The sequence below is a fragment of the Danio rerio genome, chromosome 5, assembly GCF_049306965.1.
Source record: "Danio rerio strain Tuebingen ecotype United States chromosome 5, GRCz12tu, whole genome shotgun sequence".
Classification (NCBI taxonomy): Eukaryota; Metazoa; Chordata; class Actinopteri; order Cypriniformes; family Danionidae; genus Danio; species Danio rerio.
Window position 1 is genome coordinate 28,948,404 of NC_133180.1, and position 16,875 is coordinate 28,965,278.

Consider the following 16,875-nt stretch of genomic DNA (forward strand, 5'->3'; position numbering starts at 1 on the left):
TTATTGGAAAATAAGCAAACAACAGACTGTTAACAATAGATTGCATCAATGGTTTACATGCAGGTTTTGGCAAAGAAGATGACAGTGCTGTACAAACTAGCCCGGGAGCAGCTGTCTAAACAGTCACACTACGACTTTGGTCTTAGAGCACTTAAATCTGTGTTAGTAATGGCAGGGGAGCTGAAGAGAGGTTCTCCTAATCTCAGTGAGGTACTGATCTCCCTGCATCATCCTTTACATTCCTTAATAAATTGCAGCCACAAATTGATCCCTACCTTTTTTTTTTCTTTACACCTACTAGGATGTGGTTCTGATGAGAGCTCTTCGAGACATGAACCTACCCAAGTTTGTATTTGAGGATGTTCCTCTGTTTTTGGGCCTCATCTCAGATCTGTTTCCTGGACTCGACTGTCCACGTGTGCGTTATCCCAGCTTCAATGATGCTGTAGAGGCCATCCTGGAGGAAAATAGGTATATCATGATGCCCAGTCAGGTGATTCTTCCCTTCAAAACTTATTCTCAAAGAACTGCAACTATTGAAAGTTTGATTGAATTGATAACTGATTTTTGAATGTAGGTGGACAAAGTGGTGCAAATGTATGAAACTATGATGACCAGACACACAACCATGGTTGTCGGACCCACAGGAGGAGGGAAATCTGTGGTGATCAACACACTCTGCCAATCACAGACCAGGTCTTTTGTCTGCTCATAAGTAATAATCATTGATAAAATGAGTCCTGAAAATAATATGCTCAATTAAACGTACCATTGCGTGTCAAAAATGCAATGCAAGCAGAGTAAAAGTATTTGATTTAAATCCTAAAAGTGAAAGTACTCAATTAGTGAATATTACACTGCGATTATTCCACCTCATACCCTGCCAATTAAAATTGCAGCGTACATCAGTGACATTTTCTTTTAAGTGTGTTTCTAAGTGCAAGGTATAATTTATATACTATTCATGGACTATAAATGTAAAATTTAAGATTAATTTAATGTATGAACACATTACATTAGTATATGCATCTATAATAAGCCAACAGAAAGCAGGTTGATGCATTTATATGCAGAGCAAAACCTGTGTAACCAAAAAATCGAATAAAATTAGAGGCAAAAATTGAGCTGTGACAGTATGTTAATTCTTATGATACACTTTGGAAACTTGACTAACAGGTTACGAGTGTCTAGCAGTAGGCACTGCAAACCAAGCTTGCGCAACACTGATAGAATACATGTAATTTGTGCATGCATTTGAAAACGCAACATTCTATAGTGCATTTAGTTGTTGTTTAAGGCCATTTGGTGATTTCATTCACTTTAAATGAGTTTCCACACTGAAGTCAGTCTGTCTGATGTGATTTATCACTGTGTACTGATTGAACAGGAATCACAGGACTGATTATTCTACTTAAACAATCAATGTAATGAAAAAATAAGCATATAAAGTGGTGACTGCAAGTTGAAGGAAAGTAACGCAGTAAAAGTAAAGATGCAGCAGTAAAAATATAATCAAGTAAATTTTTTTTAAAACTTAGTAAAGGACAGTTCCTGAGGAAAAACTACTCAATTACAGTCATTTGAGCATTTGTAATGCATTATTTTTTTACAACTGCATTACTTTAACAATATGTTTTTCAGGCCAATACATATAACTGCTAAATTCTATCTTTAGGTTGGGACTGCTGACCAAATTGTACAGCCTGAACCCTAAAGCAATGAGTGTCATTGAGCTATATGGGATCCTGGATCCGGTCACCCGAGACTGGACTGATGGAATATTATCGAACATATTTCGTGACATCAATAAACCCACCGATAAAAAAGAAAGAAGGTGAAACTTATGGCTTATAAAAAAAAAGAATTCTTCTACATCTCTTTATCCACCATTCCACATGTGTCTCCTGCTGTTTGCACTTACATTTTAAATAACTTCAGTTTATTTAATCCACCAATAATCCATATACAGTTCAAGTCAGAATCATAAGCAACTTTTTGAATTTTTTTTCTTTTTTAAATATTTCCCAAATTATGTCTAATAGAGCAAGGACATTTTCACAGTATGTCTGATAATATTTTTTCTCCTGGAGAAAGTCTTGTTTGTTTTGTTTTGGCTAGAATTAAAGATGTTTTTAATTCAAAAAAATATATATTTTAAGATTAAAATTATTAGCCCCTTTAAGTTATATACTTTTTTGATAGTCTACAGAACAAGCCATCGTTATACAATAACTTGCCTAATTACCCTAACTTGCCTAGTTAACCTAATTAACCTAGTTAAATGTCACTTTAAATGTCACTTTAAGCTGTATTGAAGTGTCTTGAAAAATATCTAGTCAAATAATATTTACTGTCATCATGACAAAGATCAAATAAATCAGTTATTAGAGATGAGTTATTAAAACTATTATGTTTGGAAATGTGTTGGAAAAATCTGCTCTCCGTTAAACAGAAAATGGGGAAAAAATAAAAGGAGGGGCTGATAATTCAGGGGGTTAACACTGACTTCAACTGTACATAATTAAAACTCATACATGAAAAGTGAGAGATATGTTTGGCTTGACATTTTTATCACAAGGACATCTCTGGGCAATTGGAGTTCACCTTGATTTGTTCCTCCAGATTATTTTCTTTTTGTATTCCCTACAGTAAACTGATACTCAATATATGCCTGCTGATAGTGATTTGCTAATTCTTAGAAGTTCTCATTTATTATTGGATGGATAAACTGTGAGGAGAATAATGACAACTTACTGAGCACTTTAAAAAAACACTACACTGATAGTTTACAGTTTAACAGAAGTTTTTCCCTTATTTCATGTAAGGCATTGTGGGCCACATGAGGTGGATAAAGGTGGATATCCGAGGTACATAATATAAAGCAATTATACCATGAACTTTGATTTGACTTCACAGGTACATCCTGTTTGATGGGGATGTGGATGCTCTTTGGGTGGAGAACATGAATTCAGTTATGGATGATAACAAGCTTCTTACACTGGCTAATGGAGAAAGAATTCGTCTCCAGAGTCACTGTGCTCTGCTCTTTGAGGTAGCATGTCAACCTTTCAATTATTTTGACTAGAAGTCAGCTGTTGTAGGTTTGCAAACATAAGGTCTTGTGTTTTAGGTTGGAGATTTGCAATACGCCTCTCCGGCTACTGTCTCTCGCTGTGGAATGGTGTTTGTGGACCCTAAAAACCTTCGCTATGCTCCCTACTGGGAAAAATGGGTCAACAGCAGAGCCCCCAAAGTAAGACCTTTTCTGTGCTTACCTTAACTGAGACCTAAACATTAACAGCAAATTTATAAAGGCTGATTTTTTGTTTGTTGCATTTTGACAGCCTTGAAAAACAAATAAAAAGGTTCAAATTAATAATATAATATAATATAATATAATATAATATAATATAATATAATATAATATAATATAATATAATATAATATAATATAATATAATATAATATAATATAATATAATATGATATGATGTGATGTGATGTGATGTGATGTGATATGATATAATGTAATGTAATGTAATGTAATGTAATATCATATGATATAATATAATATAATATAATATAATATAATGTAATATGATATAATATGATATAATATAATATAATATAATATAATATAATATAATATAATATAATATAATATAATATAATATAATATAATAATGTAATGTAATTATATAATATAATATAACTTAATATAATGTAATGTAATGTAATGTAATAATATAATATAATATAATATAATATAATATAATATAATATAATATAATATAATATAATATAATATAATATAATAAAATATAATAGCCATTTTTAATTGCGTTTCTTTGTTTTTATTCATCTATTTCTTCTATATGTAATTGTTAGGAGAGAAAGGATTATTGTTCTCTTTAATTATCAAGACAATTTTATCATGATATTCATATTCATATGATATTCATATGTTTGAGTAAACTTAAACATAAACTTAAACGCAAAATATGTGATAAATATGATTGTAAATCAGCTTTGATCAGCTTTATTTTACAAATCATCTTACTATACTTATAATTATTATTATTCATCTTTTTACCTTTATTATGATAGGACAGTAAACTTGGTGATATGTGTCAACACAATAACCACTGCTACATTGGCAGAGTACAAAAAAAATCACAGTATGATATACAAGATTATATTTAATCATGCTTTCATTGTGTTAACAGGAAAAGGCAGATCTGTGTAAACTGTTTGAAAAGTATGTGCCGAGTGCCATTGATATGATAGTGGATGGTGTGGTTGATGGTAAACAGACAGAGAAGCTAAAGACTGTAATCCTGCAGACGGATTTAAACATGGTAGGTGGGTCACCTGAATAACACTACGGTGTACATAATCTCTTTTGCTCATGAAACACAAACATGTTTTTCTCCTGCAGGTGATGCAGTTGACTGTTATGGTGGATTCTTTGCTGGAGAATGAGGATTTTCTTTTTGAGGAGCTGGAGTGTTGTTTCCTAGAGGCTCTCTACTGTTCACTGGGGGCTTCACTCCTCGATAAAGGCAGACAAAAGTTTGATGCTTTTATCAAAAAGCTGTCCTCTCTCAACAGTGTTCATGATGAGAAGGTGCTGGCTGGTCCTGGAGAGATTCCAGGTGAGCAGGGTCAATGGCTTTAATGGTAATCAATGGTACTGAAATGCCTGGCAATAGTAGTGAACTAAGAGAATATAAGTAGTTTTCTTGTGGGTCAAACAATGCGGGTCATTGTTTAACTCTATACAAAGGATCAGCCAGTTTTCATAGTTCCAAAACACAAACAAAAACCGGATCTCGTATGGTTCAAGGTTATAGTGAACTAAAGTCACAAAAACAGGTCATTTTTGTGAAAAAAAACTACATATTTTTAAAATGTGTGTGTATATAACATATTTATTTTATCATTTTTTTTATTGTATTTTATATATACACATTTCTATGCACTTTATTTCTGTTAGTTGCCAATTAATTATTTTTTATTTTCATTATTTTTCATTTTCATTTAATCAAAAATTAAAATGACTAAAAAATAAATAGTCTTATGAATAATAAAAATGACAACAAATATAATTTGAAATTATAAAAAAAAAAAACAATTTATCAATCGTTCATTCATTTTCTTTTCGGCGTAGTCCCTTTATTAATCCAGGGTCGTCACAGCGGAATGAACCGCCAACTTATCCAGCACATTAGTACGCAGCGGATACCCTTCCAGCCCTAACCCATCTCTGGAAAACATCCACACACACTCACTCACACTCATACACTACAGACAATTTAGCCTTCCCAATTCACCTGTACCGCATGGGGGAAACCGGAGCACCTAGAGGAAACCCACGCGAACACAGGGAGAACATGCAAACTCCACACAGAAATGCCAACTGACCCAGCCGAGGCTTGAACGAGCGACCTTTTTGCTGTGAGGCTACAGCACTACCTACTGTGCCACTGCGTCACACACACACTACAGGGGCAGTATGAATCCACCAACCGCTTCTGTTTCTTTTACGCTTACCTCTGTGTGGACTGCTTTAGCAGTTAGCCCAGTGGCTTGGCGCATATGTCAGCGGATTTAGGGCCTACTTACACTATGCTATCCAAACCATGCCCAGGCCCGTTTCCCGGATCGTTTGAGAAGTGTGAGTGCGCTGAATCGGGCTCAGTCGCGGTTCACCTGGGCTTTGGCGCGGTACGCTTGTGTGTGAGTGCAAAATGCACCTAAGCTTGAAATTGAAAGCAAGACGTGACTTTTAAGGGACTGTTTCATATGGATTTATTAGTCATTTTTGCCGTTCAATGAATACAAACTGTCGTAGATTATTAAAGACACAAACCCCTCACTGCACGACAGCTGCGTTTTCACCAAACCTACTAATTCCTGCAGCATGAGGACTTTATGACTGTTTATGACTGTCAAAAGTGGCGAATCTGTTTGGCGAAATATTTAAATGTATGTCACTGCATCCTAAACGACTATAACATTATAACTAGAGAAATCTTCACTGTGCTGAGCAATAGCGCTTCTCTACTGAACAGCGCATCATTGATGATGTAAGCGTGCTCAGGCCCAAATGTAATGTGAGTGCGGGCCGTCGAGGGAGACGGGAGGGGGGACAAGCATGCTTTGGCCCGGTTCAAGGCAACTGTACATAGTGTGAGTACGTCCTTAAGATGCAGAGTGCAGTTGACTGTCAATGGGGTTCGAGTCTGGCGAAGAACAGTTCTAGAAAGCAGATAAAACATAAAGTAAAATAAACAAGTAAATAACAGGTTGAGAATGTGGTAAGATCTGAAAACATGGTAAAAATTTGGTGGCTTTTCTTTATTTGGATTGCTTTTAAAAACACTTTTGACTGGGTTTAGGGAAGGGGGTGGGTGCAGGTATTAGTCCTTCAGGTAGTTGGCCATTCATTCAATTGACAGCAGCCTCTGGTTAATTTACACGAGAAGAACAGGAAAAAAATATACCTCCTGCGACATGTTTTGCATGTCTTTGGACTGTGTGGGAAACCGGAACCCCCTGGAGGAAACCCACTCGAACGGAGGGAGAACATGCAAACTCCACACAGAAATGCCATCTGACCCAGTCGAGGCTCGAACCAGCAAGCTTCTTGCTGTGGGGCGACAGCACTACCTACTGCGCCACTGCGTCGCCCACAATAGTTACTTAAAGACAGTAAAATACTGCTAAATAGCAGACAACAAACTTTAAATAAAAATAATTTAAAAACATTATTATTACTGCATAATAGTTACATATTATCCTTATTTTGTTGTTGTTAACAAAAATTCTTATTTTTAAATTTTTAAATTCTATTTAAAATCTTTTGTTTAATTTTGCAGTTTACTTGCCGACTCTCTATGATTTTCATTTTGATGGAACCCAAAAGAAGTGGGTTCCCTGGAGCTCCATGGTCTCAAAATACATTCACAATCCTGAAATGAAATTCATCGACATCCTTGGTAAAGCAGTCCTCTTTTTGCTTTATTTTCTCTGACCTTTTTTTACCTCCTTTGTACTTGTTTAGTTCTTTATCTTTACTGATGAAAGCTCATTTTAACCATTTGTCTTTCTCAGTCCCGACAGTAGACACGACTCGTGCTAATTGGCTGCTGGAGCAGATGGTGAAAGTAAAAAGGCCAGTGGTTCTGGTTGGAGAGTCCGGCACCTCTAAAACAGCCACCATACAGAATTTCCTGAGTAATCTCAATACAGACACGACTGTACGTCCACTGTTTGCTGTAAAGTCTATTTAAACTTTGCGGGCACCTGTCAGTTTTTTGTAGCTTATTTGTAGTTTATTTGAGCTTTTTTGGGGGCTTTTTTCTTTTATTTTGTCAGTCTAACTTAAAAGGAAATATCTAAAATACACTTTTATGTTCTTTTTTGTATTATGTTCATCTTAGGTCAGACAGAAAATAATAACTCTGTAAATACAATATAAATAATATAGAACATTTTTGTTTAACCATTACAGATGAGTTAAATTCATCAAACAAGAGAGTATTAGAAAAAACATAATTATACACTAAATAAGATATATATAATAATGTATGCATGTGTGTATCTACAGTTGAAGTTAGAGTTATTAGCCCCCCTTTACATTTTTTTTTTCTTTTTTAAATATTCCCAAATTTTGTTTAACAGAGCAAGGAAATGTTCACAGTGTGTCTGATAATATTTTTTTCTTCTGGAAAAAGTCATATTAGTTTTATTTCGACAAGTAAAAAAAAAGTTTTTGATTTTTTAAAATGCCATTTTAAGGTCAAAATTAATGGGCGTGTGGGGGTGTGATAATTCAGGAGGGCTAATAATTTTGACTTTAACTTTATATATAAATTCATTATTACTTTACCTTACTACTGTACTGTTAATTTAATTACATAAATCACGTTAAAATAACTCTATTCATACTTAAAACCCAGTATTTAATTTAAATAAATTAAATTCTAATGGCACTCGGCACAAATGACATTTGATGCATATGTTTTTTTTGCTTGAGGTTGCTTAAAACGTCTTTTTGATGGCAAAACTTTGACATTTTATATTTAAGGGATGGGATATTAGAATACACTTTTACATGTGTTGCTGTTTTTGTTTGTAGATTTTAATTTACAATACATTCTTCTTAAAATGTGCCCTGCACTGAGCCAAAAATCTTCAGCAGCACTTACTATACATAAATCAAACTTCACAGTTTTGTTCATATACTGTATGTATACAGAAGTTTTTTTTTTTTTCCTTTTTTTTTTTACAGAGGGATGTGTTCATGCATAATTTGGCTCATTATATACAACATTTTATTCAACAAAAAGTTATCTTTATTTTTTTCAGGCTTTTCGCTCTATTTTCTGTGTGATAAAAATAAAAAGTGATCAAACAGGTTACGAAAATCCCTTTTGTAAAAGCTTTTCACTCAAATATGTACAAATAATTAAAAAAATCATACCAGAATTATAAATGTTAATGTATCCAATGCTTTGTGCTAGAAGTGTATGCGAATTAGCATTTATTTTACATAATAAAAGATAATCTGCATAATATAACATAATCTGCATAATAAAACATAATCTTGTAATACAAAAATGTCAATCAATTGTGTAATCAATCAACTGGGGAAATTCAGTGAAAACCGATTGTTTTTATTTTAAACATTTTTTTTTTGCCTTAATTAACAGCATCATTATAAGTAAAATATAATAAACTACAATAATGAATATAATATAACAAATTAGTATAATAAGTCTCACCTTTTCCCAGATAATGATGACCATCAATTTCTCATCAAGAACAACCTCTATGGACCTGCAGAGGACTCTGGAGGCAAATGTTGAAAAGAGAACCAAGGACACGTTTGGTCCTCCTATGGGCAAAAGGCTCCTTGTCTTTATGGATGACCTCAACATGCCAAGGGTAACACTGTGTTTATACTGTACATCATCTCTCAAATCAGTTTTACAACACTGCTCATAATGGATTCACATTTGTTTGTTCTCAGGTGGATGAATATGGAACTCAACAACCTATAGCTCTCCTCAAGCTTCTGTTGGACAGGGGTGGCATGTATGACCGAGGAAAAGAACTCAACTATAAACTCATAAAGGACCTGGGCTTCATTGCAGCCATGGGGAAGGCAGGCGGTGGTAGGAATGAAGTGGACCCACGATTCATCTCTCTTTTCAGTGTGTTCAACATCCCCTTCCCTGAGGAGGAATCCCTACATCTCATCTACTCTTCTATTCTAAGAGGACACACCAAGGTGCAAGAGATATTTCAGCTTCTTGATTAAAAAATGATGGGATGTGCTGACATGAAGTCAAATATTAAATATAGGTGTCTATTGTAGGGCTGCACTGATGGAATGAGATATTTCTTCATTGCAATTATTTTCTCATGTTGTGTTTATAATTTAGATTTTCGTATAAATATTTATCTTGATTCTATTTTATGATTTTTAAATCAGAATTATGTCTATTTTATTTTATAGCCCTTTGAGGAGTGCATCCGAAACATCTGTGACAAGCTGACGTTTTGCACTCTGGAGCTGTACAAAACCATAATTAAGGATTTACCGCCAACACCTTCCAAGTTCCACTACATCTTTAACCTGAGAGATCTCTCCAGAGTCTACCATGGCCTGACGCTGACCAACCCTGAGAGGTTTGCAGTTTCATCATTAAGATTTAGAAAGGGCTAATACCCTTATGTTTAATATGATGTGTACAAAGGGGATTCCAATGGGGTTTTCAAAGGCATAGTTGAACCTAAATTTCTGTCAACATTTTTTTAAATCATACAATTCTATATAACATTGACTCTTGTTCACCTTCAGAACATAAATGAAGATAATTGTAATGAAGAGTGACAGATCTGACAGAAGTCTATCTCTCCTTTGACAGTCTGTTCACCTTTGGTTAGACTTATAGATTATTATTATTTTATTTCTTCGGGATGTTTTAAAGGGGACCTATTATTTAAAACTGTGACAAACCCAAACATTTTTTTAACTCTTTGAAACTGACCCCTTAATGTTTTTTTTAATTATGCCATTTTGGTGACTGTCGCTTTAAATTGAAACTATTCAATTCAAAAGATTGTGCTAATGAGTGTGTATGGATGTTTCCTAGTACTGGGTTGCAGCTGGAAGGGCATCCATTATGTAAAACATAAGCTGGATAAGTTGGCGGTTCATTCCACGGTGGCAACCCCTGATTAATAAAGGGATTCAGCAGAAAGAAAATGAATGAATGACTGCTCTTTTCAAAAGAGGGTGGAGCTATAAATGTTTATGTATCAGCATAGTAGCAAATTTAAAACAGGACTCCCTTTGACTTCAAGTGACTCAGAAGAAGGTTTTTTTATGGAGACTACAATGTTTTTTGTGTAGGTTAAAACTCCATATTTAAAATGCCTCTTAGTCACTGACATTATCTTCAGCAGGTACAATGTGAAAACTGGTGGACAGCTGCTTCTCACTCAGCTGTCTATGATAATGAGGGAGAGATCGTCACTAATGGGAGGTGCAATTTCTCTCTGATGACATTTACAAAGGGCTATGTCAAAGTGTGATTACAAATTATATAATTATTTCATTTTTACAATTAGGGGCTGGCTATATTCACACACTGTTTAAAGCCACTAAAAAGGGATTTCTGAATAATAAGTCCTCTTTAAATGCTAAGAGTTTTGGGTTAATAGACTCTCAATAAAGGGGGGACCAAAATCTCAGATTTCCTTAAAAACTATTTTAATTTGTGTTACATTTTGCAATTCAATTTAATACGTTATTATTATAAAGTGATAATTTACCCCAAAATCATCATTTACTCATCCTCTACTTGTTTTAAACCTGTTTGCATTTCTTTCTTCTGTTGAACACAGCCATTCACTTCTGTGGTGGCTGCTTTTTCCCAACATTCTTTAAAATCTTGTTTTGTGTCTGACAGAAGAAATAAATCATAATTGTTTAGAACCACTTGAGTGTGAGTAACGTGAGGAAAGTTTTGTTTTTGGGTGAACTATTTCTTTAAGCATTACAATTTATATATTGAAACAAACTTTAATAATGCAATAGAATCAATAATCTATACCTGAACTGAAATTATTTATTTCTTCCTGAAAAAACAAAACACTGCTCTGTACCACTCTACAGCTGAGAGTCAGGGTGACCACAGAGGTGAGGCTCCAAATGCAGTTTGTTAAATCAAGAGTCAGACAGGCAGTAGTCAAAACAGGAGCAAACTATAGAGTAATTCAAAAGCATTGTCATGGTCACAGGCAAAGAGGTCAATACAGGAGACAAAACAACATAAATGTAGAACAAAACCAGGGTCAGAAAATACCGCTAGCCAATAGAACACTTGACTGTGAAGTCATTCATTCATTTTCTTTTTGGCTTAGTCTCTTTATTAATCTGGGGTCGCCACAGCGGAATGAACCGCCAACTTTTCCAGCATATGTTTTACACAGCGGATGCCTTTTCAGCTGCAACGCATCAATGGGAAACATCCACGCACACTCATTCACACACATACACTACAGACAATTTAGCTTAGCCAATTCACCTGTACCACATGTTTTTGGACTTGTGGGGGAAACCGAAGCACCCGTAGGAAACCCACGCGAACACGGGAAGAACATGCAAACTCCACACAGAAACACCAACTGACCCAGCAACCTTCTTGCTGTGAGGCGATTGTGCTACCCACAAAAACAAGACTCAGCTAAGTGTATGTGACTGTTAGGTATATAAATAGTTCTGGTCATTAGTCCTTACGAGCTTCAGCTGTGTGTGCAATCATTGGTAACCCAGAACTGCTGTGTGTGAGGTGCGAGTTGAAAGCTGTAATTCATTTCACTGGCAGATGTGTAGTTCAGGTGACTGTGAATGTTGTCCGATCCCTAAGGGCTAGATCGCTGGCAATCATGACAATAGCATATGCAATACTCTACACCTGTTTTTTCTATATTGTATCTATCATGTAGTGTATCTATCTCTTATTTTGTTCCCAGGTTCTGCACAGTCACCCAGTTTGTTCGTGTTTGGAGGAATGAATGTTTAAGGGTCTTTCATGACAGACTTATCAATGAAACTGACAAAATCATGGTATGCTTGCTTCCTGTAAACCTAGGGCTCTTAATAATGTTACTATGGACTAGGTATTGTCTTCTCGATTAACACTCAGGTCCAAGGACATGTAAAGAATCTGGTTGAAGAACACTTCAAATCAGACCTGGATTCAGCCATGAGAGATCCAATTCTGTTTGGCGATTATAGAACAGCTCTTAAATCTGAGCCAAGGGTTTATGAGGATATACTGGACTATGATGCATCCAAAGCTCTGTTTCAGGTGCATGGGGGTCTTATTTGCTCCACTTACTGTATATTTACATTATGGCACATTAATGCCATCTGTTCTTCCTCTGACTCATGTAGGAAATCCTGGAGGAGTATAATGAAAATAAGACAAAAATGAACTTAGTGCTGTTCGATGATGCACTTGAACACCTGACTGTCATTCATCGCATTATTAGAATGGATCGAGGTCATGCATTGCTGGTTGGTGTAGGTGGTTCAGGGAAACAGTCTCTTACAAAGCTGGCTGCCTTCACTGCAGGTTATGAGGTATGAAGGTTATGTTTCTCAATGCATATTTTGCATGTATGTCATAATTCATCTTACATTTGATATATTTTATCTGACCTGGTTTGATGTTAATCTTTAGCTCTTTGTCTAAAGGTGTTTGAAATTGTGCTTAGTAGAGGATACTCAGAGACTAACTTTCGGGATGATCTGAAAACTCTGTACCTCAAACTGGGTATAGAGAATAAGAAAATGGTTTTCCTGTTCACTGATGCTCATGTGGCCGAGGAAGGTTTTCTGGAGCTCATCAACAACATGCTTACATCAGGTATTTGAAATGACTGTTCATGAAAATAACACATGTGTAAATCAATTGGTTTAATTTAAATTAGGTCTGCTTCTTTGGACTGGACTGTATCTAAAGGTGCCATAGAATGAAAATCTGGAAATACACTCACCGGCCACTTTATTAGGTCCAACTGCTTGTTAACGCAAATTTCTAATTAGCCAATCACATGGCAGCAACTCAATGCATTTAGGCATCTATACATGGTCAAAATGATCTGCTGCAGTTCAAAAACATTCAAAAACGTCGCCTGTTCTAATGGGTCTCGATTTCTGCTGCAGCATTCACATGGAAGGGTTGAAAATTGGCATCAACAACATGAAAGCATGGATCCATCCTGCCTTTTATCAACGATTCAGGCTGCTGGTGGTGATGTTATGGTGAAAGGGATATTTTCTTGGCACACTTTGGGGCCATTAGTACTTATTGAGCATCTTGTCAATGCCAAAGCCTACCTGAGTATTGTTCCTGACCATGTCCATCCCTTAATGACCACAGTGTACCCATCTTCTGATGGCTGCTTCCAGCAGATAACGCTCCATGTTATAAAGCATGAATCATCTCAGACTGGTTTCCTGAACATGACAGTGGGTTCACTGTACTCAAATGACCTCCACAGTCACCAGATCTCAAACCAATAGTGCACCTTTGGGGTGTGGTGGAACGGGAGATTCGCATCATGGATGTGCAGTGGACAAATCTGCAGTAACTGCGTGATGCCATCATGTCAATATGGACCAAAATCTCTGAGGAATATTTCCAGTACCTTGTTGAATCTATGCCACGAAGGATTAAGGCAGTTCTGAAGGCAAAAGGGGGTTTAACCTGGTACTAGTAAGATGTACCTAATAAAGTGGCCAGTGAGTGTACATAGGCACAGCTGAATAATAAGAGTTTAGTACATGGCAATGGCATACCATGAGCCTCAAACACCATTTATTGACCCCAATGTTTCCTAGTGAGATAACAACATTGATCATTTTTCTTAGTTTATCTAGTTTATCTGTTGTTGTATTAAACATACTACAGGATGTATGTGATCCTAAAAAAATAGTAGTTTTGTAAAGCAGGCAGCCATGCATGATCACAGAGTATTCACAGATTGTCAGTACCCAAAATGCAGGTTATATGAATTGTAAATATTTGAAGAGAAATAAGGTCTGTTGAAATTTACCTGTCGTTATTTTAATGCATGGACGGGCAAACTTTGTCCTGGAGGGCCGGTGTCCCTGCAGAATTTTGCTCCAACACTAATCAAACACACCTGAACATGGTTATCAGTGTCTTCAAGATCATTAGAAACCTATAGACTATTGTAATTGTATTGTATTGTATAGGCAATTTAATCATAACTCAATGGTAAAACAGCTCTCATGACATTATTTATCAATATTTGGCTCTTTTTAGATTCTCGGAAGCTATAGAAATTAAATATGTAAAACAGGAACTATGTTTGGACCATTGTTTTTGTTTATATCCCAATGGGACAATTTTGCCCATCCCTTGTTTAATGTGTACATTGTTTCTAAGTAGAAATGTTTAATGTACAGTACGTTTATGCATATATCACTCAGCTTTTTATTGTGATTTTTCTTGAGTAAAATGCCATTAAATTCATGAAACACATTTGTTTATGCAGAGGTTGACATTTCCCACCTGTGTTTTTATATATGTTAAAGTTTCAAAATAAAATCTTGATCGTTCCAAATCTGCTTACCACCAAGCTTTTCATTCTAGGTTAATTCCTGATTATAAATGAGCAATAAACTATTTCTGTAGAATGTTTGAACTTTTAAACAAATCAAACATGATAAAACTACGTAGATATCAGAGAACAGTTTAACAAATTGAATCAATGCATTCTATAGCACTCTTAAATGATATGCTAACATCAGTTTTTGTCATCAGGGATGGTTCCAGCACTGTTTGCTGATGATGAGAAGGAATCAGTCCTAAACCAGCTGCGAGATGAAGCTATGAAATCAGGCTGTGGTCCTTCGAAAGAGAGTATATGGCAATATTTTGTCAACAAAAGTGCCAACAACTTGCATATAGTGCTGGCCATGTCACCTGTAGGAGACACTCTCAGAACACGCTGCAGGAATTTCCCAGGTTATTGAGCAATGCATAATAAAAACATTCAGTCTTACTCTAACTTCTTTGATTTCACAGATTCATAAGTTCTCTATATGTACTTTTCTGCATCAGGGTTGGTTAATAACACAAGCATTGACTGGTTCTCTCCATGGCCTCTTCAGGCTCTATATGCAGTGGCCAAGTCATTCTTAGGTGAGTTTTAATGCGCTTTTTAGATATGATTATTATTGATCACTAATCCTGTGCATTGTGCAAGCTCATTAATGAAATGTTGTGTCATGTCAAATTTCAGGTGAGAGTCCGATGATCCCAAAGAGCCATTCTGAGGCAGTGATTGATCACGTGTGCATGGTACACAGCTCGGTAGGCGACTATAGTAAACTGTTCCTGCAAACTCTACGTCGTAGCAACTACGTCACCCCTAAAAACTACCTGGACTTCATTAACACCTACTCCAACCTACTGGAGGACAAAGATAAATACATACTGGGTAAGAGCACATTTACAGTATCTTGAGCTGTTTAGGAAATGTTTGTCTATGATTTTGCAATAATCATAGCAAGCAATATCCCAGCAAACAATTTTGTGTTTAATAGACGTCTAAGACAGCTTGGCTAAAACAAGGATAAACTTGGGCTATCAGTAAAAATTTAATAGACATCTAAGAATTGCTCAAAACTAGATTAGCCGTCAAATAGACTTTATATGTGTAGTCATTCATTTCTGTTTATCTGATGACTAGTCTAGTTTTGACCTGTTCTTAGACATCTATTAGATTTTCACTGACAGACCAAATTTAGCTTCGTTTTAGCCAAGACGTCTATGTTTAGACATCTATTAGACGTCTTTTATAAAAACAAAAAATGCTTGTTGGGATGCCAGTGTTATCATTAAGAAAAACTAAAATAAGATATATTAGATAAAAAACTTAAAAAGATAGTCCACCCCAAAAATAAAAATGTACTCGCTTCCAAAACTGTTTGAGTTTCTCTCTTAATATTTTGAAGAATGTTTAAAAGGGAGTAAAAACTTCTACAAATCATATAAGTGGCTATTGGTTTTAAAAATGGCTTTAAAATTCAATCTAATTCAAAAATATTCATAAAACTATAGTATGAAATGAATACTAAAACACCGCTGACCTGTTTGTACTTTCCAGCACAATATAAACGCCTCGAAGGGGGTTTGGATAAGCTGAAGGAGGCGAGTGGGCAGCTAGCAGAGCTCAACGTCAAGCTTGACGAGCAGAAAGTTGTGCTGGCAGAGAAGACTTCAGCCTGTGAGATCCTTCTAGAAGAGATCTGCGCTAACACCGCTGTCGGTTAGTAGAACTTCATCCATTCATTTTCTTTTCGGCTTAGTCCCTTTATTAATCTGGGGTCGCCACAGCAGAATGAACCGCCAACTTATCCAGCATATGTTTTACGCAGCGGATGCCTTTCCAGCTGCAACCCATTACCAGGGCCAGACAGAATCTCCGGACGTTTTTTGCTATTTCTGCGGAGAATTTTGGTAAAAATCTGCGGATTTCTGCGGAATTATTTTGGGAGTATCCAGCGGAGTATCATAACTAAACCCTTAATATATTAAATAAAAAGTAATAAATTACTGAATAAAAACTGAATAAATTCAGATTTACACATTTACTCAAGTATAAAAACAGAATTAATAATGGGCTAAAAATCTGCAGAAATCTGCGTAATTCTGCGGAAAATCTGCGGAAATTCTGCAGAATTCTGCACGCGCAGATTCCGTGTGGGCCTACCCATTACCAAGAAAACATTAATACATACTCATTCACACACACTACGG

General features: G+C 35.7%; 1 protein-coding gene across 1 annotated transcript in view; it reads left to right on the forward strand.

The window, feature by feature from the left end:
* dnah10 (dynein axonemal heavy chain 10) overlaps positions 1-16,875 on the forward strand; it is a 72,086-nt gene that overhangs the window by 31,598 nt on the left and 23,613 nt on the right. Inside the window, exons 36-56 of the mRNA XM_009301568.5 lie at positions 64-210; positions 302-493; positions 578-696; positions 1,676-1,834; positions 2,917-3,052; positions 3,131-3,253; positions 4,225-4,356; positions 4,437-4,653; positions 6,880-6,999; positions 7,115-7,260; positions 8,798-8,950; positions 9,036-9,296; positions 9,525-9,697; positions 12,050-12,143; positions 12,223-12,387; positions 12,474-12,662; positions 12,777-12,948; positions 14,875-15,078; positions 15,175-15,255; positions 15,356-15,553; positions 16,223-16,384. Of these exons, the coding sequence (XP_009299843.1) occupies positions 64-210; positions 302-493; positions 578-696; positions 1,676-1,834; positions 2,917-3,052; positions 3,131-3,253; positions 4,225-4,356; positions 4,437-4,653; positions 6,880-6,999; positions 7,115-7,260; positions 8,798-8,950; positions 9,036-9,296; positions 9,525-9,697; positions 12,050-12,143; positions 12,223-12,387; positions 12,474-12,662; positions 12,777-12,948; positions 14,875-15,078; positions 15,175-15,255; positions 15,356-15,553; positions 16,223-16,384 (3,343 nt within the window). The remainder of the gene's footprint in view (positions 1-63; positions 211-301; positions 494-577; positions 697-1,675; positions 1,835-2,916; positions 3,053-3,130; positions 3,254-4,224; positions 4,357-4,436; positions 4,654-6,879; positions 7,000-7,114; positions 7,261-8,797; positions 8,951-9,035; positions 9,297-9,524; positions 9,698-12,049; positions 12,144-12,222; positions 12,388-12,473; positions 12,663-12,776; positions 12,949-14,874; positions 15,079-15,174; positions 15,256-15,355; positions 15,554-16,222; positions 16,385-16,875) is intronic.